The sequence below is a fragment of the Capsaspora owczarzaki genome, assembly GCF_000151315.2.
Source record: "Capsaspora owczarzaki ATCC 30864 unplaced genomic scaffold supercont2.13, whole genome shotgun sequence".
NCBI classification, from domain to species: Eukaryota; class Filasterea; order Ministeriida; family Capsasporidae; genus Capsaspora; species Capsaspora owczarzaki.
The window spans coordinates 586,126-607,815 of NW_011887304.1; the positions used below are offsets into that span (position 1 = coordinate 586,126).

General features: G+C 53.2%; 6 protein-coding genes across 6 annotated transcripts; 1 reads left to right on the forward strand and 5 right to left on the reverse strand.

Annotated features, from left to right (window-relative positions):
- Positions 1-426: 426 nt before the first annotated feature.
- Positions 427-2,415, reverse strand: CAOG_07108 (hypothetical protein; the record flags this gene model as incomplete). The annotated part of the gene is made up of 11 exons (XM_004343782.2): positions 427-476; positions 574-672; positions 758-818; positions 912-1,084; positions 1,173-1,203; positions 1,293-1,395; positions 1,502-1,631; positions 1,703-1,739; positions 1,840-1,902; positions 2,035-2,105; positions 2,199-2,415. The coding sequence occupies 11 exons, from the start codon at positions 2,413-2,415 to the stop codon at positions 427-429; spliced, it is 1,035 nt and encodes a 344-aa protein (XP_004343832.1).
- Positions 2,416-2,685: 270 nt separating this feature from the next.
- CAOG_07109 (hypothetical protein) lies at positions 2,686-6,529 on the reverse strand (the record flags this gene model as incomplete). Its single annotated transcript, XM_004343783.2, has 4 exons — positions 2,686-5,460; positions 5,547-5,690; positions 5,803-5,945; positions 6,037-6,529. 4 exons carry the CDS (start codon positions 6,527-6,529, stop codon positions 2,698-2,700), a joined length of 3,543 nt encoding a protein of 1,180 aa, XP_004343833.1. The 3' UTR covers positions 2,686-2,697.
- Positions 6,530-7,809: 1,280 nt separating this feature from the next.
- Positions 7,810-10,172, forward strand: CAOG_07110 (tyrosyl-DNA phosphodiesterase 1; the record flags this gene model as incomplete). Its single annotated transcript, XM_004343784.1, has 4 exons — positions 7,810-8,768; positions 9,043-9,289; positions 9,405-9,551; positions 9,657-10,172. 4 exons carry the CDS (start codon positions 7,810-7,812, stop codon positions 10,170-10,172), a joined length of 1,869 nt encoding a protein of 622 aa, XP_004343834.1.
- A 327-nt stretch (positions 10,173-10,499) lies between these two features.
- Positions 10,500-15,401, reverse strand: CAOG_07111 (hypothetical protein; the record flags this gene model as incomplete). Its single annotated transcript, XM_004343785.2, has 14 exons — positions 10,500-11,174; positions 11,256-11,339; positions 11,424-12,426; positions 12,503-12,723; positions 12,803-12,897; positions 12,969-13,077; positions 13,154-13,322; positions 13,408-13,579; positions 13,752-13,885; positions 13,961-14,152; positions 14,258-14,356; positions 14,436-14,645; positions 14,750-14,903; positions 15,298-15,401. The coding sequence occupies 14 exons, from the start codon at positions 15,399-15,401 to the stop codon at positions 10,579-10,581; spliced, it is 3,342 nt and encodes a 1,113-aa protein (XP_004343835.1). The 3' UTR covers positions 10,500-10,578.
- Positions 15,402-15,453: 52 nt separating this feature from the next.
- CAOG_07112 (hypothetical protein) lies at positions 15,454-19,683 on the reverse strand. The gene is made up of 11 exons (XM_004343786.2): positions 19,014-19,683; positions 18,347-18,840; positions 18,065-18,254; positions 17,867-17,968; positions 17,618-17,776; positions 17,377-17,484; positions 17,151-17,278; positions 16,877-17,052; positions 16,013-16,779; positions 15,773-15,886; positions 15,454-15,694 (listed from the first exon to the last, which is right to left on the reverse strand). Exons 1-11 carry the CDS (start codon positions 19,569-19,571, stop codon positions 15,581-15,583), a joined length of 2,910 nt encoding a protein of 969 aa, XP_004343836.1. The 5' UTR covers positions 19,572-19,683; the 3' UTR covers positions 15,454-15,580.
- A 79-nt stretch (positions 19,684-19,762) lies between these two features.
- On the reverse strand, positions 19,763-21,587 carry CAOG_07113 (transmembrane protein; the record flags this gene model as incomplete). The annotated part of the gene is made up of 3 exons (XM_004343787.2): positions 19,763-20,621; positions 21,232-21,392; positions 21,481-21,587. The coding sequence occupies 3 exons, from the start codon at positions 21,585-21,587 to the stop codon at positions 19,831-19,833; spliced, it is 1,059 nt and encodes a 352-aa protein (XP_004343837.1). The 3' UTR covers positions 19,763-19,830.
- Positions 21,588-21,690: the final 103 nt, after the last annotated feature.

Genomic DNA, 21,690 nt, shown 5'->3' on the forward strand with positions numbered 1-21,690 from the left:
TGCCGACCGTTGTTTCTGCCACTTCTGCGTCCCTTTCGCCCGTCAGGGTATGGGAAAGCACTGCCTTTTTGTGTGTTGCAAAGTGGTAATGTGTTTTCTCACGGCTTATCGTCATGATCGCATTGTTCTTGGTAGAAGCCGACGTCTTCAGAACCCAGCCAGACTGGCGCCGTCCCATCAACCACCTCGACCACGACCACCACCACCACCAGCACAGATTCAGAATCGATGCAATTGTTGAAGCGAAGGTTGGCCCAAATCAAGAAGGGCACTCCTTCACAATAATTGTGACGAAAAAGAATTGAAACCGTTGATTGTTGTTGCATGTTGATTCTTGTTGATTTACCAAAAAAAAATGAACCAAATTCACTTTGTTTCTGCTTTGGACGACCATTCGTGTGATCTGCGCATGAACAAAAGCATCCGTTAATTGCGAATGCCAGCGCGCGCCAGAACCTTCTCGGCCCACTTGACAACTGTCCAATTCCCACAGAAAAGCAGGTGTTAGCATGTGAGGATACAAGCTCGAACCTAACACTGGTGCACACCAAGAAAGCTCCCCCTAAACCTTACCTGGCAAATCAATCACCTGACCGTCCAAATCAAAGGCACCAACACCCTTGTCAGTCACAGCCTTGTAGCCCTCCAGAATACGCGTCGCCTTTTTAATAGCTGGATGGGGCATCACGAGGCACAAGTAATGTTAACGAAGGCCGAGAATTGCGGCAAAAATGAAGTGCTCTTCGATTCAGTCTACCTGATGCTGGCGGTCGGAACTTGTCATTGACAATCGGAATCTGATTGGGATGGATGGCTTGCTGTGCGGTTCAAACCCAATGACAACGCGGGCTGAGCAATCGGCTTTCATCAAAAAGGTCGCATGCTGATGATTTTTTGCAAGAAGAGAGTACCTTGCCAGTAAAGCCCATTTCAAAGCCTTCCTCGCACTCTTGGCTCAGACGCTGGTTGTCTTTGAATTCCATGCAGACCATATCAATGGCTTGAAGACGGTGGGCCACGGCGTGGACGACAGTCGACGAGCGTGCAAACAGCAGCTCGCGGGCCCCAGCAGTGCGTGTGATGCCTATTAGAAGTGTTATGGATGAGAGCATAAGGACAACGATGAGTCGAAAGAAATGGATGAGTCCAAACGAAACGAGATTGGCGTTTACCCATGTCAGCGCACAAGTCTTCAGAGGCAAACTGTCATCAAAAATAAGCACAAAACAACAAGACGATGAGATGAATCAACCCGAGCCGCGTGCACCTCAACTAATCACGCTTGCTCATACAATCAGCGCATCAAGGCGTGGACACGAGGCTGCAATCTCGCGCAGATTGAGCAGTCCGACTGCGGATTCAATGGCAGCCAGCAAGCGGATTTCGCCTCGTGAACTGTGGCAGCGCGCGGTTAGGGTGGTGAGATGAAAGGAGATGGGTCGAGTGAACGAGACTGATGTAGAACAGAGGGGTCCAGAGCGCGCATGTCGATGGCACTTACGACGCAGGAGCCACAGAGTTGATAAACTCGCTCACAAAAAGCACGTCAGAAGCGTACTCGACCTTCGGAATCACAATTCCCTGGAGCTTGGGAGATTGGAGCACGGCAGTCAAGTCCTCGACAGCAAGACCTACGCGAGCGCGAGGGCATGTTAGGCACGAGCGTACAACTACTACTTATCGTGCAAGTATGCGTTGCAACTTGCCTGAGCGGACATCGTTGATGCGGACGCAACGCTCTGCGGCACCAAAATCGATCGTCTGATCCAAAGAAAAACAGTTGAGACAGAGAACTTGGCGTCCGATTCACCGAGATCGGCTGCATTCTGAGCTGCTTACGTTGAGCGCGTTCAGAACCAGTTTACGCGCTTCTGCCTTGCGATTGCGAGCGACGCCATCCTCCTGCCCAAACGCAAATTAGCCAAAATAAGCCAAGAAAAATTCTCAGCAAGTCCGATCAGACAGACGTTCTCTGCCATTTCAGATGCTGCTGCTCAAACGTCAAATCAATAAATCGATGGTGGACGTCGTTACCAAATCAAGCACAATGGAATCGGCAGTCAGCGTGGACGCCTTTGCAATCTTGCGCTCGTCCGATCCGGGCACTGCGAAATTGAACAAAAGGTGATTGAATGACAATAATCGTAGCAACAAAAACAAAAAGTCAGTTCAACAATCGGTTCTCAAGTTGGAAGAACGAACGAATGCGTGATTTTTTGGGGTTTCGATGAATGACTTTCCATTGAAGAGCGTTCGTCGAAGTCGCTCTTCGCGCACTGCGAATCCCGAAGCTGGAGTCGCAGAGGGAGCAGCAGGAGCAGCAGGAGCAACAGATGCGCCGAAGTGGCGAATGGGCAGCGTGGCGGCAGCGAGACGCGTGCATCGCGAGGATTGGCGAACGCACTGGCTCAGCATTGGATGAGTGAAACAAGAAAGGTAGAGTGGACTTTGACTGCTTCTATTAAAGAACTGAGTAGATACTTGTGGCAAGCTACTCAAGTGTGTCAGAATGTTGGTGATTGGATCGCAGATGTACAGTATCTACAAGATTGACAAGACCGGCGAAAACTAGATTTGTGCGATCAGAACTTTACAACTTTACTGCTGAAGGAACATGGCATTGCAACTCACAACGACGTTTCAAAAAGGCACCGCTGCAACTTGCGGATGCTTCTCTCAGAGACACGGGATTGTAACTCACGGCTGCTGGTCAAGACTCAGGTCAGCATACTGGGGCTGGTGGGAATTCGCATACTCGATCGGGGCGGCGACTTGGGACTCGCGCCAGGCGGCACCCACGGTGGTATAGGCAGTCAGTGTCGGGTTTGGCTGGGCGTACGTGTCGCTGGGTTGTTGTGGCTGGTCGGCCGGCGTGTTCAGATGATCGTACTCGCTGTCGAACAGCGGGTTGGCAATCACGGTGCCGGGGTGCAAAGGCTGTCGAGCGATACTCGGATCGGCATACGTCGGGTCCGAAGAATTCAGGCTTTCGTACAGACCGGCCTCGATGGCTTTGTTCGAAACGTGAGGGGCGACTGGGACTCCCGTCAGCTGGTCGTAGAGCTGGACATCCGACCCATGTTGCCCATTGAGAACGTCGTAAGTCGGGTTGGCTGGGTGTGCGTGAGAGAGCGCAAGCGGATTCAGCTGCATTTGCGTGTGCCAGGCAGCGGACGTTGACAGAGTCTTGCGCTTGCGCCGGCGCAGGACCACCACAAGCACAACGAGAACGACGAGGACGATGATTGCTCCAACAGCTCCGCCAATAATGGGAGCCACTGCTGCAGAACTGCTCGGCGGCTGTGAGGTCGGTTGCAACGAAGCAACGGAAGCGGCAGATACAGAAGCAATCGATCGAACCGAGGCGACTGAAACGGACGAGACAGATTTCACAGATGCAGATTCGATCGATATCGGGACCAAGGACGCCGATGCAATTGAAGCGGATACAGCGGAAGCAGAGGATACAGAAGCAACGCTTGCCCTGGAGGCAACCGATGCTGAAGACTGCACAGATGTGGCCGAGGCCGCCGATACAGAGGACAGTGATGCAACAGATGCGACTGACTCGACCGATGCGGCCGACAGAGCAGAGGTGGCCGACAACGCGGATGCCGATGATGCGGAAACAACGCTTGCACTGGATTGAACCGATGCTGCGGACAGTGCGGATGTGGCCGACAATGCGGAGACCGACGATGCGGAAACAACACTTGCACTGGATTGGACAGATGCTGCGGACAGTGCAGACGTTGCAGAAGCCGCAGACGCGGAGGACAGGGAAGCAACCGACGCGACCGATTCGCTGGATTGGACCGACGCGACTGACTGAGCAGAAGTGGCAGAGGCTGCCGATGCGGAGGACAGGGAGGAAACGGATGCCACTGATGCGCTGGATTGGACCGAAGCGACTGACTCGGCAGAGATGGCGGAGGCCGCAGAAGCAGAGGACAGAGAAGAAACGGATGCAACTGATTCGCTGGATTGGACCGAAGCGGCCGACTGAGCAGAGGTGGCAGATGCGGCAGAAGCGGATGACACTGAAGCAACAGATGCGACACTGGCAATTGATGCGGCCGACGTAGCTGACTGTGCAGATGTGACAGAGGCGGCAGAAGCGGATGACGCTGAAGCAACGGATTCGATACTGGCAACTGATGCAGCCGATGTAGCAGAGAGGGCAGATGTGACAGAGGCGGCAGATGCGGACGACACTGAAGCAATGGATGCGACGCTGGCACTTGATCCCTGTCCTACCGATGCAACAGATGCTGCCGATTTTGCAGAAACCGTAGCGGCTGACGTTGCAGCAATAACTGACGCTCTGGAAGCGGAGGAGTCCATCGATGCTACGGATGCTGCAGAGTTCGCAGAAACAGTAGCAGCGGATGTTGCCGATTTCACAGAAACCGTAGCGGCTGATGTTGCCGCAATCACTGACGCCCTGGAAGCGGAGGATTCCATCGATGCTACGGATGCTGCCGATTGTGCAGAAACAGTAGCAGCTGATGTTGCTGATTTCACAGAAACCGTAGCGGCTGATGTTGCCGCAATCACCGACGCCCTGGAAGCGGAGGACTCCATCGATGCTGCGGACAAAGCCGATTTCGCAGAAACAGTAGCAGCTGATGTTGCCGATTTTACAGAAACCGTAGCGGCTGATGTTGCCGAAGCAACTGAAGCCTTGGAAGCGGAGGACTCCATTGATGCTGCGGACAAAGCCGATTTCGCAGAAGCCGTTGCGGCAGATGTTGCCGATTTCGCAGAAACCGTAGCGGCTGACGTTGCCGATTTCGCAGAAGCAATGGAGAGGGAGGATTCCATCGATGCTGCGGACAATGCCGACTGCACAGAAATCGAAGCGGCAGATGTTACTGATCGGGCAGAAACCGTAGCGGCTGACGTTGCCGATTTCGCAGAAACAATGGAGAGGGAGGATTGCACCGACGCGGCCGACACTGCAGATCGTGCAGAGGCAGAGGATGCCGACACAGCGGATGTAAATGACACCTTGGACATGAAGGAGGCGACAGAATCAGCTGAAGCTTGCGACACTGAACTGGCGGAGGCGAGAGAAATGGAAGCACGCGACGCCGAAATGGTGGCAACGGACGTTCGCGAAGCAAACGTGCACTCGTCAATGACACTAATCATCCAAGTTGTCGCTCCTTGAGCGGTGGCATACGGACAGAAAATGCCCGGAGCCGAGTCGGCAGACTTGAAAGTGGAGGGCGTGGTGAGGCGCGCGGCGTCGCTCGTAGTCCACAGAGCCAATCCGGACGCGGACTCGATATCAATGTCCCAGTTGCGCGGTGTTGTGAAATTCTGGCCGGAAGATATCATGTTATAGATCAACACTCTCGCAAAGCCAGTTGTAGAAAGCCAAATGCTCGCAGTGTCGGCAACATTCTCGGTGTCGACATTGCCGGTAAACGTGCTTTGATAAATCACAAGTGTAGTCTATGTTTCACAGTTTCGGGAGGGGGGGGGGCGGTAAGATTCATCTTCTTCCAGGAAAAGCATGGTCTTGTAAAAGCAATACGTACAGTCTGGCTGTCAGAAAAAAAGGCGTGACCACTGTCTTCGGCAATATTGCCTGAGAACGTGGACTTGGAGATAGCCACCTGGACGCCGGTCATATGCTCCGTGATGCCAATGGCACCTCCATTTTCGGCCGTGTTATTAATAAACTAGAGACAATGACACGAGTTTCACATGAGGCACAACAAGCGAAACGAAAGCAACCATTGCGTCGACATAGTGTCTCTTGGCAGTGCTTACCGTGCATCCAGTTATGGTTACCGTGCTGTCACTTCCGGAAATAGCGATCGCGCCACCATACCCTTCTGAAAAACTCGAACTTAGATCTCCCGAGTTGCCGACGAAAGTCACGTTCGTGAGTTGAACGTTGCTTGCACCGGCCACAATCATGCCACCGCCATATTCTATCAACGTTCCAAAATTGAATAATTCATCGTTCAGTGTGTTCTCATCCAGCACATCACAATGAGCTCTCACTCAATGTATGGAACTTACCATAAGCGGCATTGCTGGAAATGATAGAGTCCGTAATACTGATTGTGACGCTGCTGCCAAGGTGGATGCCAGCGGCTTGTCCGGATGAAGTTTGCGTGTTCGAGTCCACAATGAGGTCTGAGATGATTACATTAGCGGCATTCGTCACAACCAGGCCAGTTTCACCGCCGGACAGTCGGAAATTGCTCAAAGTGACAGGCTGCATGGAATTCACGTTAAGTACGTTGCCGTTGCCAGCATAATATGGAGTGATGACTACATCCCCAGGGCCTGCTCCCAAACCGCGAACTGTCCTGCTGACATAGATCATAGGGTTGTTGAGTGCGTATGTTCCTGGCTGGATGCACACGACGACATCGGTCGTAAAACCGCGCAGTGCCTGGTCCAAGTCGGCCGCTGTGGAGACGGTGGTTGTGCAGTCTTGTCCCAAAACAAACGGTAGAAAAGCCGCAAGAGCGGCAAGGGCGAGCAGCGAAACCCTCCCGACGCGCATTGAACAATCACGAGAAAAATCCGGACCAAGAGGCGGGCACTGATTGCGACTGGAGAACGAAAAAAAAAAAAAAAAAGCCTGTTCCTGACGAGCAGTATGCGCACTTTGAAAAGGACCTGTTGGGGCAAGTCGCTGAACGAGTACACCGATCGAAAAGGATGAGGAGTGAGCTGGATTCCGCATTTGGACATGCCTGTTTGCATCCCAAAATGGATTTCCCAGGCGATGCTTGCGGCTCGTTTCGCGCGCGCATGAGTCAAGCGACGGCGCGGCAGTCTAGGAGCTCCGTGTGCGAGTGGCAGGGTATCAAGTGCGTTTGTGTGTGTATGCGTATTCGTCTATACAGCAGGGTTGGGTGTGGGGAAGGTGATGGGGAGGTACGAGAATAGGTGATTTGATTGCGAGTGTGATGCCAACCCGAAATAGTTTGTTTGTTGTTGTTGGGTTTTTTTGGGGGTTTTTATCGCTGTTTTGCATTTTTTGCGGCAAGCAGCTCGCAGCGGTTTTTTTTTTTTTTTTTGGGTTTTTTTGTTGGGTTTTATCATGATTGAGTGGATGCCTGCCTTTTTGTAATTATCGCACATCTACAGCAATAAAGCCACAGGGGACTCAAACATGCGAGCCAACACAAACATAGATTTTCGCCTCAAAAATGTAAACAAACAGCCCGTGCGCGGCTGACGCGGTTGCCGCGCGCCCACCAACCTCCGAACAGCTCACTCTTTTGTCGTTTGCGTTGTCTATGCGTCGAAAAGGGGGGGGGCGATACTGACTTGAGTCGCTGCCCCCCAAACGGTGCAAAGCCGTTTTGGATCACTTTCGCGCCGATGCGGTCGCCTCTTTTCCGGTCTGCCGTCCATTTCGAGGTGAACGAACACCCGACCAGGTTTATTTCGAAAAGCAAGAACTAGCTTTCGACTCCAGGAATGGGGTCGGGTACCCTCCATCTTAGTTCAGTTTCTTGAGTTCAGTTCAGTTCAGTTCAGTTCAGCTCAGCTCAGTCTTTTTGATTCGCTTTACCCTTTGCTTTGCCTTTGGCTATTCAGTGCTATTCGTTCACGATTATCACAATTCGGCTCGGAACTTTTGGACGATTAACTGGTTGCATGTGTGCCGCGATTCTCAGCCGCTTCGCGCCATCCAGTCTTGCACGCAACTTGTCATCGCCCAGCCATTCAGCAGCCATCGTCCTCGTCCAGCGCCTGTCTCTATCTCTGCCTGTGCCGCTGCCACACTTCAAGCCAAAACGCTGTCTTGCGCAACGCAGCCAGCCAAGCGCAATGAGCTCGACCGGCCACTCTTTCCCTCCGAGCCAGCCAGTCGTCCTCCGCCGCCGCCGCGCATCCTCAACCGACGACGATCTGCATGATGCTCATGACGAACGCAATTCCGTCGGCTCTGAGCCTGGCAAGCGAGCGCGGATGGATGCAGACACACAATCCCAGCACGCAGCTCCCTTGCCGCGGTTGCCGTTGTCTGCGTACACGTCGTTCCGGAGATCCGATGCACCCATCCATGGAGCAGGAAGAGTGCATGCTAATGCGACATCCACAATGATGGCGTCGTCGTCGTCGTCATCGTCGTCGTCTTCAAGAAGGCACTTTTCATCCTCGGTCAATGTCCCAGCCGAGCAGCCCAAGTCGCCTCGCAAGACACCATCGCCAACAATCGTGATTTCAGATTCAAGCTCACAATCGGACGATTCGGATGGCGAAACGAGGAGATTACAGCCATCTCGCAAACCCAGCAGCAGTAGTGCCGCACCCGTTTCAAGCACTGCAGCTGCTGCTCAGACTGTCTCAGTGGCCCCCGTCGCGCCCAGTCCACCAAGCAAAGATGCCAATGCAGCTCAGACATTTGGCTTTCAGCTCACTCGCGCTGGAGGTATCAATGAATGGTTCAACCGAAACGCCTTCTCCTTGCGGCAGCTGCTGTCCGACATGGACTTGCAGAGCTCTGTCCAGTTTAACTACATGGTGGATCTCGATTGGCTCATGACCATCTTTCCGCGCGAGCTGCAAGCGCGACCTATGACGGTGGTGCATGGCTTGACCGAATCAGCCGACGTCCTGCAAGCGGCCGGCAAGAAATGGGGCAAGACAATCATTCGTCCACCCCTTCCGATTGCCTTTGGCACCCACCACACCAAAATGATGTTCTTGTTCTACTCTGACTCGATGCGGATTGTCATTCACACGGCCAACATCATCCCGTCCGATTGGTATGCCAAAACGGAAGGGTAAGGCTTTTTTGTTGTTGTTGTTGTTGTTGTTGTTGTTGTTGTTGTTGTTGTTGTTGTTGTTGTTGTTGTTGTTGTTGTTGTTGTTGTTGTTGTTGTTGTTGTTGTTGTTGTTGTTGTTGTTGTTGTTGTTGTTGTTGTTGTTGTTGTTGTTGTTGTTGTTGTTGTTGTTGTTTTCGTTGTTTTGGTCAAGCGTCGCGTGTGTGGAAGTGCTGTTTGTTGGAGGTGTTGTGACCCTCACATGTGCTTGATTACTCTGCACAAACAAAAACAGAGTGTGGTGCAGTCCAAAGTTCCCACTCAAAGCATCCACAGCGCAGCAAGCGTCTAGCAGCACAGGCCGCGCTTTTGAACAGACTTTGAACAAGTATCTGACTGCGTACGGCAGTTGCATTCGGCAGGTGCGTGAGCAGGCGATGAAGTACGATTTCTCGGCGGCCAACGTGGCCCTGATTGCTTCGGTGCCAGGTCGTCACGCCGGACTGGCCAAATCCGAATGGGGTCACATGCAGCTTCGCAAGGTATATTTTCTTTGCGATGCGTGGTAGCTCCTGATCGTCTCCAAGGCGCGCCAACCCTGAAAGACGAAGTGCTCACTCCAATCATGCACATGCGCCTTGTCAGATTTTGCACGAGCTGCCCTTGCCAGCGAACGTTGCTTCTCAGCCGGTGAACACGCACCAATTGATCGGGCAATTCAGTAGCATCGGTAGCTTGGGTGCGTCTCCCGAAACGTGGCTGACTTCTGAATTTTCCGTCAGCTTGTCAGCACACAAGGCGCAGGTACGTCCCTCTCACCCCTTTTGGTAAAATTGTTTTGTTGCGCATGCAGACATCTCATTGCTGTTTTTTTTGCTTTGACTTTTTTTTGTTTCGATGCCTGGTCAGGGATTGTCACCACCCATCGCCCATCCTCGCGCTCTTCGGTTGATTTTCCCAAGCGTGGAGAACGTGCGCCTATCGCTTGAAGGCTACCTCGCGGGCGGCGCGCTTCCATACCGCCTTGCGACGCACTCCAAGCAAGCATGGCTCGACCAATTTTTCTGCACCTGGAATGCGACGCGAAGTGGCCGACAGCATGCCATGCCTCACATCAAATCATATGCTCGCATTGCCGTTTCGCCAAAGACTGCGGACAGCGCGCAACAAGCAGAGGCGACCGATTCAACCAACGTTGCCCTCGGCTGGTTTTTGCTGACCAGCGCCAATCTTTCGAAGGCCGCCTGGGGCACTCTGCAGAAAAAGGGAACCGCCGCCGAACAGCTCGAGATTCGTTCGTACGAGCTTGGTGTGCTATTTCATCCGAGCTTAATGTTCCAGGTATTGCTGCTGCTGCTGCTGCTGCTGCTGCTGCTTGAGCCCGAAGAATGTTGTGGCCGTGATGATCTGTTCCAATTGTTCTAACCATAGTCTGCCGCTTCTTGTAGAACCCCGCGAGTGGCCACTTTGTTTTGGGAGAACGCGCCACGACTCCAGCCAACTTTAACATGCCGGTGCCATACGATCTCCCGCCAAAGTCGTACATTCCTTCTGTTGGTATGTCACGCATTCCATTGAGAATGCACCGTTCGAGGTCCATACGAAACTCATTCATAATTCGGCTGCTCCTTTAGATTCTGCATGGGTCGGCGACGTGCGTTACCGCAAACCTGACTCGCACAACGATGTCTGGCCTCCTGCCGAGTCCGAGGGCTCTTAATTGTTTCGCGCGGATGGGCCTGTCAGACTGACTGGAGTTGTTTTTGTATTTATTGTACATTATGTTCATTTTCACGCACTACTTTGCTCGCAATGCTGCACCTGCACAACATCACTCTGTGCTGGACGATGCTCCGCCAGCTACCGGCACGCCTTGCATCTTGTCGCGCACCATGGACACGAGCATGTTCGAATACTGGTCGAGCAACGCCATGGTCTTATCTTGGCGAGGATTGAGCAGATCATCCAGCACTTTTTGCGTGTCGGCAAACACACTTTCAGCGTGGGTGCAAGTGTCGTGCCATCGGCCATAAACCGCAGGCCTGGCCTCCTCTTCGGGTTGGCGCTCAACGGTGTGCCGATAGAGCAAGAACGCATAGTCGAACTGAGCCTTCAGCTGCTCGATGGCCGCCTCCGTGTGATCAAAAAGCTCTGCATCTGTCAGCTCGGATGGATCCTGGATTTGCTCGGTGTCAATCGGGTCCATGAGGGCGTCGTCGCCACGGTATCGTCCTTCTGACGAAGGCTGCGACGACGGTGGCGTATCCAACGACATGCTGGAAGGAGGTGTTGAAGGTATGGTTCGACTTGGCGAAGCTCGCTGGTTCCGGGGCGATGCCCGTGTATTGCGTGAGCGGCTGGGAGACGGCGTTGCCACAGAATTTGTCAGTCCGTTTCGCTTGAGCGTCGGGGTGACTGGTTCGCTTGCTACAAGGTGCATCGAAACAACAAAAAACATTAGTATTTTGGACTTGACTTTCGCCGGCCATGCATGACCTGAATGCTTACAAGAGCTGGACTTGCCTCCTTTCGTGGGTTGCTGCAAACGGGTGGCCGCGCTGTTCGCGCTGGCATTTTCTACGTTGACATTCTCTGTCGAATTCAGAACAGGCAAGCATGAGCACCCAGTCTGAACAAACCAACGAAAAATAAGTTGTAAATGCCACCACAACTCACTTTCACCACTCGCTGCGATTGCACTCCCGGTGGATGTGGCCGCCGACGGCTTCAAGGTGATACCCAGAGCCAACAATCGTTGACGTGTCTTTTCCACCTCGTCCGCGAGTCTGCTGCTCTTGGATTTTGCTGCGGCAGGTGCAGGCACAGCAATCGCTGTTGCTACGCTTGTACCAATGATGTGAGGGTTGGTGGGCTCCAATTGTAATGTGGCTGGTGTTGTAAGCGGTTGAGATGCTGCACCGTCAGAGCTCGATTCCGTTGGCTGTGCTGCCAACGCAAAGCGGGCGTCCACGGCAGCATCAATCTCTTCAAAGCTGCCCATATTCGCCTTTGTTCCAGGCAACAGAATGAGGCGAGACTGCATCAAATCTTGCATCCACTTGCTCTTGTCCAGCAACGCTTCCACCTCAGTGTCGGTCAGCGTCCACTGCGGCGAAACAGCAAATGAAGGTGCTGGAGCCGCGGCCACCTGCGCGGAAGCTTCTGTAGTTGGCACAGGGGTCGTCGTCGTGGTCGTCGTCGTCGTCTCGACAATAGATTTTGAGTCTGCAATCACGGGAACGACAGGAAGCCCTTTGATCCGCCAAAGGACAACACATCCATCGCTTGAGCTTGTCAACAGCAGCCATTCCTTTCGAGCGCACACCCAGTGAACGGCAGAAACGCCCTCGGAATGCCCACAAAGCTCAAACCACTGAACTTGGTTGGCCAAGTCTACGACACGCACCACCTTGTCGGAACACACAAGGGCTGCAATCGAAGGGTTGCCAGGATGCAGTTGCATCCCGACGATGGACGCAGCAATCGGCGATTGGTCTGGCTGAGACGTAATATTGACCGTTTGTTCGAGCTTGCCAGTCAAAAACGAGTACACTCGAACGCTTGGACTCGAACCTCCACCAACAATCGCCACTTCGCCGGGGCTTTGGGGTAGCAAGCACAAGTCCGTGATGCTGCTCTTTTGCACAATGACTCGTTCCCGATCGAACGACGATGTGGTCTACAACAAAAGGGGGGAAATTGCGAGTCAGTCCGTCGGGTTTCAGCAGAGAATGAATGCTGTGCCAGTCGCTTACCTCGTTGAACGATCGCACTAGAACACTCTTGTCGGAGGAAGCGCTCAACAGGAACAGAGCTGATGAGCTTCCTGACACGGGTGCGGTGGCGAATCGAAGGCTGGAAATGGAGCTGCTGTGCTCGGTCAGGGTGGCCAGGAGGCTGGCCTCTCCATCGCCGTTGACAGTGTGAACCAAGACACTGCGATCTCGGCTTCCGGACGCAAGAAGGTATTGGGACTCTGTCAGAGGCACGCGTCGGTGAGAACTGTTGAAAAAAACAAACCAAGTCGGTGAAGGTGAAAAAAAGTATCGTCTCACCTTTCAAAGGAGACAAGGCAAACTCGATGCAGGTGACTTCATTGGTGTGCGCCGGGACGTCGCTTATCATTTTGGTCAACTGTTGATCAAACAGACTGAAAAAAACCGACATGTGGTGAGCAATTTCGCGACTTGCTGCCGTTACATCAACCCAAGTAAAGCGCACCGAATTCGGCCACTCTGAAGTCCAGCGGCAACAAATCGACCGTCACTGCTGTTTGACATGCACGTGATTCCATGAGGACTGTTGACGGCTACAAACGGTGCCATTTGATCTACAATGAACAGACCTTGCAATGTGAGTTGCTGTTCTCATTCATATCGCACTGACTCGCTGTCCGAAAGACTGACCAAGTTCAGACATTGGCGTCACCAAGGACGACTTTGCGAGTGCAGTGGAAATGGAGCCTTCCATCTTGAAGTCCGTTTGTCCACCGAGTTCTCTTGCGCTCCAGAGTTTAAGGGAGCAGTCCGAGCCACCGGCGTAAAACTGCGGCTGATTGCTGTCCGCCAGCGACGCCTGGAAGAGTGATGGACGAGATTCAGTGTGGTTGCAATCGGAAAGCAAACAATCAAACGCTGGTCCAGCCGAAGTTGACGCTTACCGACAATGCCCGGACCGCTGAAGCATGGAACGTCTCGTGTGCAAGAAGCGATGGCACGCCTTCAAGGTTCCAAACACAGAGTGATCGATCTGCAAATCGGACAGCCAGCCGAGAGCTGCTTGCATCGACGGCAACCGAAACGGCATGCAATGGCAGCTCTGCGTTTGAGGTGCTACCAGAATAATCAAGGACAAAAACCAGACATTCCATGTGAGATCTGTGCGCGCCCTCGCTCTCTCTCTCTCTCTCTCTCTCTCTCTCTCTCTCTCTCTCTCTCTCTCTCTCTCTCTCTTTCTCTCTCTCTCCCCCTTCAACAGCCCGTTGTGTACCAAACGAGGACATACTTCTGGTTCAAACACGGATGTGACAGCGACGTGATGTGCTGGAGCGTGGTTGGCTCAAATGCTCGAATGATACCCGATGCTCCGCCAATGATAAGGTGAGTGGCATTCACGGCCAGTGCAAAGCAGCGTTCCGCCTATACAACAACAGCGTGTCAGTCGGAGCATTCGTTCCATCAAAACAGGCAAATCACAAAGCGAGCTGCCTCTACCTTCACGTCCATCCAGTTTTCGAGTTGTCTTTGAGAGTTGAAGGTGCACAAAATTCCGGTGGCTGTAATGGCAAAAATCCTGTCCTTTGCGGCACCAACTCCGCAGGCAACCGATGTGAATGTTTGGCTGGCTTGTTCGCCGAGCCCGAGCGGCTTTCCTTGCAGAATGCTGCTTGATTCGCTGGAAGGACTCTGCGCAAAAGCGGAGGATTGCATTGAGATGGTGCAGTTGTATGCAAGCGCCATGGAGCCCCCTAAAAACTGTAACGGATTGCAAAGAGAAGGCGGAAAACTCACCGATGGTTGGGTCGGCCGTTCAATCGTCCAGATCTTGGCGCTTCGAACTCCACATGTGACGAACGAGCCACCATCTTCGGTGAATGCGACGTGATATGTCTGTGTGGATTGCGCGGTTGTCGGTGTTGGTTTAGTGTGCCGGTCAACGGAAGATCGTTTCAAAAACTCGTCGACTAACCTTTGACGTGAGTCTGTTGCTCGCAAGCTCGATTTCGGTGCGCCAGTTCCACACACAGACCATTCCATCGTGCTGAACGCCCACAGACACCAGGAGCTTGCTATCCGGCGAGAACGCCACACATGCGACCGCGTGCGAATGGCGTTTCAGTCTTGCGACAACAGCCTCTTGCTGCAAGTCCCAGACCACGACTTCCGGCTGCTGTCCCGACTAAAAGCAAATACCATGAATGATCCAATCGTAGCTTCAAAAGTGAGTCGCATATCGGGTTGACTGCAATGGGACTTGCTTTGTGAACCGTTTCAGAGACTCACCTGAGCGGCAGCCAAGAAGCGTCCGTTGGGCGCAATCGCAATCGCTGTGATTGCATTCGCACCAGTCGATGCACTGGACTCGGTTCGCTTGCTGGTGCCAAAGTGAACCACGCGCCGCTCCTTGGTCGTTGGGTGGAAGAGGACGACGAGCGGTCTATTTGGTTCAAGGCGCGACAAAGAGCCGAGGCCAGCCAAGTCAGTCAGTCAGGCAAGTCAGGTCAGGTCATCATCAGTTCAATAGAGAGAGTGTGTGCGTGAGAGAGAGAGAGAGAGAGAGAGAGAGAGAGAGAGAGAGAGAGAGAGAGAGAGAGAGAGAGAGAGAGAGAGAGAGAGAGAGAGAGAGAGAGAGAGAGAGAGAGAGAGAGAGAGAGAGAGAGAGAGAGAGAGAGAGAAAGAGACAGAGACAGAGCGCGAAAATGGGCCGCCAAACTGAAACTAGAAAAAAAGCGCGCCAAAATGCAACTTTGAAACAGTTTCAAAAATGCAAATCCTTCGTTCAATGCTGCCGACAAGAACGGCAGTCGAGCTGATAAATGGGTTGGGCTTACCCGGCTGGATAGGCAACATGGCCGGTGGTGGGGTGGATGCAGAGGGCTGAGCTGCAGGTGTCTGGCGTCACCGTGGCGCCAAGCACGGCGGCGATGGAAGCCATTGCAAACAAGAATGACAGCTTCCAATTTGGGAATCCTAGCGGATTTGCGTTGGGGGTTTTATTTTTTCAGGATTATTTTGTGCTTTGTGTTGGAAGCGTCCGTAACAATGAAATGAATATCACGCAGGTCGATTTGTTTGGCGAAAAAGTACAACCAAAGCGTCAAAAACCAAAAATCATCATTCGTGCAGGCTGCGAAGCTGGTTGAAAATGTCTCGAACGCGCTCATCCACATCATCCGTAAAGACGAGCATTCGCAACCGCTCTGCAAAGGCGGAGATTTCCTCGTGATACTACGCAGGACAAGGCACAAAGTCAGACACGGAGAGACAACGACACGACGCCAAAAATACAACAAAAAATTCACATACCTTGCGTCCAACATCTAACAGACGTGCCACAGTGTGGTGAAACCACGGTGTGTTGTACGCAGTGTCATTCTGACGCGCGTTGCTCAGGTGATCTGAAATAACGACTTGGAAGCGCTGTTCAACCCAATTCGCCTCTCCTAGAATGAGAAAGAGTGTCTTGCCGAGCACCAACTCGCAACACGCGCATGACCTCAAGAACGGCAAAAAGCAACAACGAAAAAAAAACTCTCTCTCCCTCACCGTGAACAACTGAAGGAAGACGGCACGGAAATCTGTTTGGACAGTATCCAGATGAGACTCGAGCGCTTGAAGTCGCTCATCTTCTTGAGATTCTTCGGACATGATTCCTCGCAAGCGAGTTTGCAGCTTGCTGACCACCATGGTGGCGGAATCGGAGAGGGTGCTGCCCATTCCGGTGAGCTCCTGAAGCTGCTCGTTGAGCAGAGCCCGCTCTTCGTTCCGCTTGCGCATGGTGTCATCGAGGTCGAGCCGTGCCTTGTTGTAAGCTTGGCGAGCCTGTTGGCTCTTGAACTGCAGCTTGCTCAGCGAGTTGATGACAATCTCCCAGTAGTAAAACCGGTGGAAGTTGACCACATTCTCGGACAAAAACAGCCATTCCACGACCGTGGAGGGCGTGAGCAGACGCAGGGTGATGAGTTTGTCAATCAGAATGATGAGCATTTGCTCGTTATCCTTCCAAAACTCGGTCAGAATCTTGATTGTGTCAAAACGCAACGATTCAGCTGCGCTGTCGTCGCCGCCGTACATTTGCGTAAAGTCATCAAATGCTTCGATATAACGCTCAAGTAGCGTGGAAATGTGACTCAGAGACTTGGAGCCCGCCTGAAGCAGCGAGAACAAGAAGAGTCGGAACCTGGCCTGCGCCAAAGTGAGCTCCGGATTGGATGACTCTTCGACCATGTTCAGCACGTTCAGCACGTTGGCTTTGGACTCTTTGTTCAAGTAAGAAGTGACCAGGGCCTTCGCAACGCTGGCATCTTGAGTAGCTGTCGAAGTTGAAAGATCAAAATCACCAGACAAAAAAAAACGTGAGCCTTTCAATCCAGGAGGCGTGAAACCAAGCCTAGTTGCCCAGCCACACACCTTCAGTCTCCTCGAACGGGTAGGACGGCAATGGCGGTGCCGGAAGAAGCGAGTGAAAGTCTTCAGGTAGCATCTTGATCAGACGCTCGTGGAAGCTCAACCGCCGCACGCGCAAGAGCGTCTCGTTGAAGAAGATGACTTTAGGATGAAGCGGATCCAGGGTAAGGATTTCCGACCTGGACAGACATGTGGTGCATGGGATTTGATGCAGAAAAAGTCAGTGACGACAGTCGGGCGCTCGCTGCAAAAGCACTCGACCATGACATGCACGTACCAGCGATTCCAGTCCCACTGGAAGCCGCCATTGTTGAGATACATGGCAAACCATTCGCAGAATCGGTTTACACAAGCAACATCCATAAACTCGAGTCGCTCGTAAATGCGCTGGATTGCTTGTTGCAGCTGGCAATGCAGACAGCAGATGCACAGACTCAGCCAAATGCTTCAAAAGGCGGGGTGGGGGGGGGGCGACGTCGACAACCAGCGCAAGCTCAACATACCACTTCGTCCAAAGTGCGAGAATCGCGAGTATACTCAATAAGAAGCGTAGAATAGTAGACCTCGCGATGCGGAGGGTTGGGGAGGGCGAACAAATCGGCAAAGAGCGACTGCATCCAATAAACAATCGCACCAATAAACAATCGCAAAAAACAAAAAAAAAAAAAAAAAAAAAAAAAGGTGAGAAAAGGCCCCGTTCGCTTCAAGCGCTTCAAGCCCCACGACTCCAACAAAGCCGCGCACCTCAATAATCATATGATCCACGGGGTATTGGCCGGCAGGGATTTGTGACAGTGACCGGAGACACTCTTTGCGGTTGGGCTCGTAGAAGAAAACCAAATCCTGAATCATGTCGCCGAATGTGAAACGGTCGATAGAGTCGGCCGCCGGCAAGACAGGAGGCTATCCCGACAGAAACAAAACAACAGTACAAAGTTAAAGCTCAGAGGCCCGTAAGAAAGCCTGCGCGTTGTTCAAGCTCCAACTACCCACCTCTGGTGTATCTTCGGCGGTGAACAGGCGGAAGATGACTTGTGGAAGCGGGTAGGACGAGGCCAGTGAATGAGCTGGCACAGTGATGGGAGTCAGGGGGCTCTGTGGTTGATCAAATCCCCATGAGAAATTAGAATCAAAGAGTTGGCAAGGCAGCAAAACACTCCAATGCAACCAAAGACATGCCGCTGTACGTACCGGAACACAATGATCAAGCTGCTCGCTGAACGTCATGTACGGGCGCAGAATCACACTCTCGTCCCAGTTTGTGGCACGGAGATTGACAATCTGGTTCCACAAGCTGATGAGATATTCTTCCTGGGGCAAGCCGTCCACGGACGTCCACACTCGGATGGCGTCCACAAACAGTTCGCTTTCCCTTCTCCGCCTAGACAGAAGGTAGATCAGAAAATCACAGTGAGACGCGTCGGAACGTGACGATCGAGAAAATGCCTGATCTTGCCAACTGCACAAACTTACTGGATGAAGGTTTCGCAAAAGGCAATCAGGCGCGCAAATTCGTTGGGTCGCGACACATTCAGGAAAGGCCCGGCCCAGGGAAGGGCAGAGAGTACCAAAAACACGTAGTAATCGGCACGACGCTGGGTGACTTGCGGCTCGTTGGTCACGGCCAAGAATGAATCGAGCAGTACCAGCAATGAGCTGGGTTGCACGACACGCACATTCACCAAATCCGCCAAAAAGCGGACGGTGAGCTTGGCGTGCCGGTGCAGACTGTGCTCGAGGCAGAATTGCAGGCGCTCGCAGCAACGCTCAATCAGCTCGGGAATCAAGGTAATGTCCAAGCTGCACAACAGACCCGCCAAAGTCGAGTAAATGGTTGTCTTTTCCGGCAGCTCGGAAATGCACGAGATGAGAGTGCGCACAATGTGCTCGCGGAGTTCGCGCACGCTCAAGTCGGACGCCAGCAGCAAGGTGATGCGATGGAGGTTGTATTCAATCGACCTTGAGGACTTTTTTTGTTTGTTTGTTGGTTTGTTTTGTTGTTGTTGTTGTTGTTGTTGTTGTTGTTTTTGCCCCAAAACGGAAAACCCAAGAGAGTGAGAACACGGTGAGAACCAAATGTCTCAGATGTCTGAAAAAGTGACACAAAACAAAAAATCTCTCAGAATCTTCTTTCTCTCACCTTTTCGCCAATGCGCACAATGATTGACCGCAGTTGCGCCTTGTTCTCGGCGGCATTTGCAAGCGGCCGTGCCGAGCCCGCCTTTGCTGGTGCAAGCTGCTCAAACACAAAGCCACCGTTGGGAGCAGGTGGAGCAGTATTGCTGCGATCTCCGCTACTGCTGCCACTGTGATTGTGGCGATCTCTGCTTTCACGGTCGCCTCGCCCGTCGCGGTCGTCGCGGCTGCCCCGAGAGTCGCGGCTGTCTCGGGAGCTGCCGCCACGGCGGTCGCCAGCGGAGGATCGGCCCGCCCGCCCCGAGGACGAGCCCGAGCCCGAGCTCCCGTCGCCAGAGAGCGCCCGTTCACGCTCTGCCGAGGCCTCCTCGCGCTCGCGGGCCTCCCGCTCCAGCTCTGCTCGTGCGCGATCGCGTTCACGCAATGCAAGGTCGCGCTCGCGTTCGCGGGAGTTGAGCGAGCCGCCCATCATGGACGACGAGCCGCCACTGCTGCTGCTGCCTCCACGACGGCCATACCGGCGATCGTCGTCGTCGTCCGATCCACTGTCATAGCGCGGCATCCCGAACCTTTTTGCTTTCTGTGTTTCTGATGGGAGTTTTTTTGGATGTCGGGGGAAGAAAAAGATTGAGACGACCGATGAACGAAAAAAAAGTGTTCAGTATGGAACAAAAGAACATACAACGGTCGAAGGGACTGAGCCTGAGCCTTATCACTTAGGAGGAGAGGAAAATCAACAAACAATACCTTCAATCGAGCAATAAGATTTAATCGTCCAACCATCCAACAAGAAACTTTCACTCCATGCAACCAAACCACGCTCAACCAAAGTAGCGCTGTTGAATCTCGTACACGGATAGCGCAATGCCAAACAGCGGCGAGATGATGAGCATGCGGGGTACTGCACCCTTGAAGAACGCAGAAAAGCCCTCGTTGCGCACGATTTGGCGAACGCAGTCGGGGACGCCGTGGTAGACGGGGTCGCCGGGCTTGGGTACTGTCTGGATACGGGTCTTGATAACATCCAATGGGGTCACGGAGCCGGCAGCAACCATGCCGGCAATCAAGCCAGCGAGCAAGACGCGGGGGAAGGGGGCGTTTGCTTGGCCTTCGGGAGTGAATGCACGCTTGAGCTGCTGGTTGAGGGGGAAGAAGATGAACGAGAATGGCACATCGCGGAGCAAGGTGGCGCCAGTGCCCTTGTACATGCCTTTGAAGCCGAGAGACTTGATGATTTGCCACGCGGACACGTTGCCACCAGCAATCTGCATTTGGATCTTGAGCCGCTCCATCGGCGCCGTGGCAACAACCTGGCAAAGACCAGCGCCTGCGCCCGCAGCCATCTCCTTCCAGAGTGGAATGGTGGGCGAGTTGCCCTGGAAGAGCTCACGCAAGTAGTCGTTCACGGCCAGCTTGATGGCCTTCTCGGGCACAACGCCAACGAGGTTTGGGATCAAGCCACGGTACAACCCGGGCACGCCGCCTTCCGTGCGGATGATCTTCCTGAAGCAATCGCCGACGCTCTTGTACGGCAGCTCGGTCATGCCAGGAAGCATCTTTTGGTTTTGGAGGCGGGTCTTGACCAAGTCCAACGGGAAGATGACCGAGACACCTGCGGAAACCACACGACGAAGCGAGCGACGAGAGACAGCAAGTAGTACAAAGTAAGTATGCAGGGCACACACAAGAGTTTGGTCTCCAACGCTGGTCTTAAGCTTTGATGATGCTGCTGCAGAGAGACGACTGTATTGAGATGGGTGTTGAGTCACTGGCTCTGGGGTATGAGGACATTTGGGCATCAGGATGACTCCGTCTGCGCGCGGGATTTACCTCCGCTTGCCCGCTTTGCAGTCACGAGCAGCGAGAAGGGGGTGCTTCACCCCGGAAAACTCATACAAACACACACACAAAGATATGGCGATGGATAGCAGTCTCAACAAATAGACCAGCACGCTTGGAAAGCATAACGAGTGAGATGAGGGAAGGATGAAACCGACCGAAGCGTGACAGACTGTGCACCAAAAACCAACGAACGAACTCGCCGGTTGACCCACAGCAGTCCCCCATCAACATGCAATGAATGGAACTGGAGGCATGGCAGGCCGAGAGCGAGTCAAACGAAAGAGAAAGAGACAGAGCGAGAGAGAGAGAGACAGGGCAGAGCGACAGAGCAAGAGAGAGTGGTCGGCGAAGCGTGACTGAGGAGGATTCAAGGCTTTTACCGACAATGCCAGCAATACCGCCAGCGATGAGCTTGTTGACAATCTTGGGGCGGTGCGGCTGCTGGAGATGCGGCTGGTGCTGGCCAATCTGCTGGCCGAGGCTGACGGCCGCATTCAGCGCAGGCGACGCTGCAGTGGGGAGCGCAGGGGATGAGGACATTCTGCAATGGAAAATGACTGAGCGAAAGAAAAAAAAGAAGGGCAAGCAAATCCAATTTTGAATCGGTCAACTTGGCTGAAATGGCTGACAAGGGCGTGGGGGTTGGGGTTGGGACTGGGAGACCGGGAATGGATGGACGCACGTAGTTGTTGCAGGAGCGGTGAGCTTGTGGACGCTTGCGGTAAACCCAAACCATGATGATGAACGCTGGGCTACGAAACTGAGATTGCAAGCGTCTCAAGTGTGCAAGTAAATGTCACAGAATTGCATGCTTTGTTTGTACTATTAAAGTACAGTAA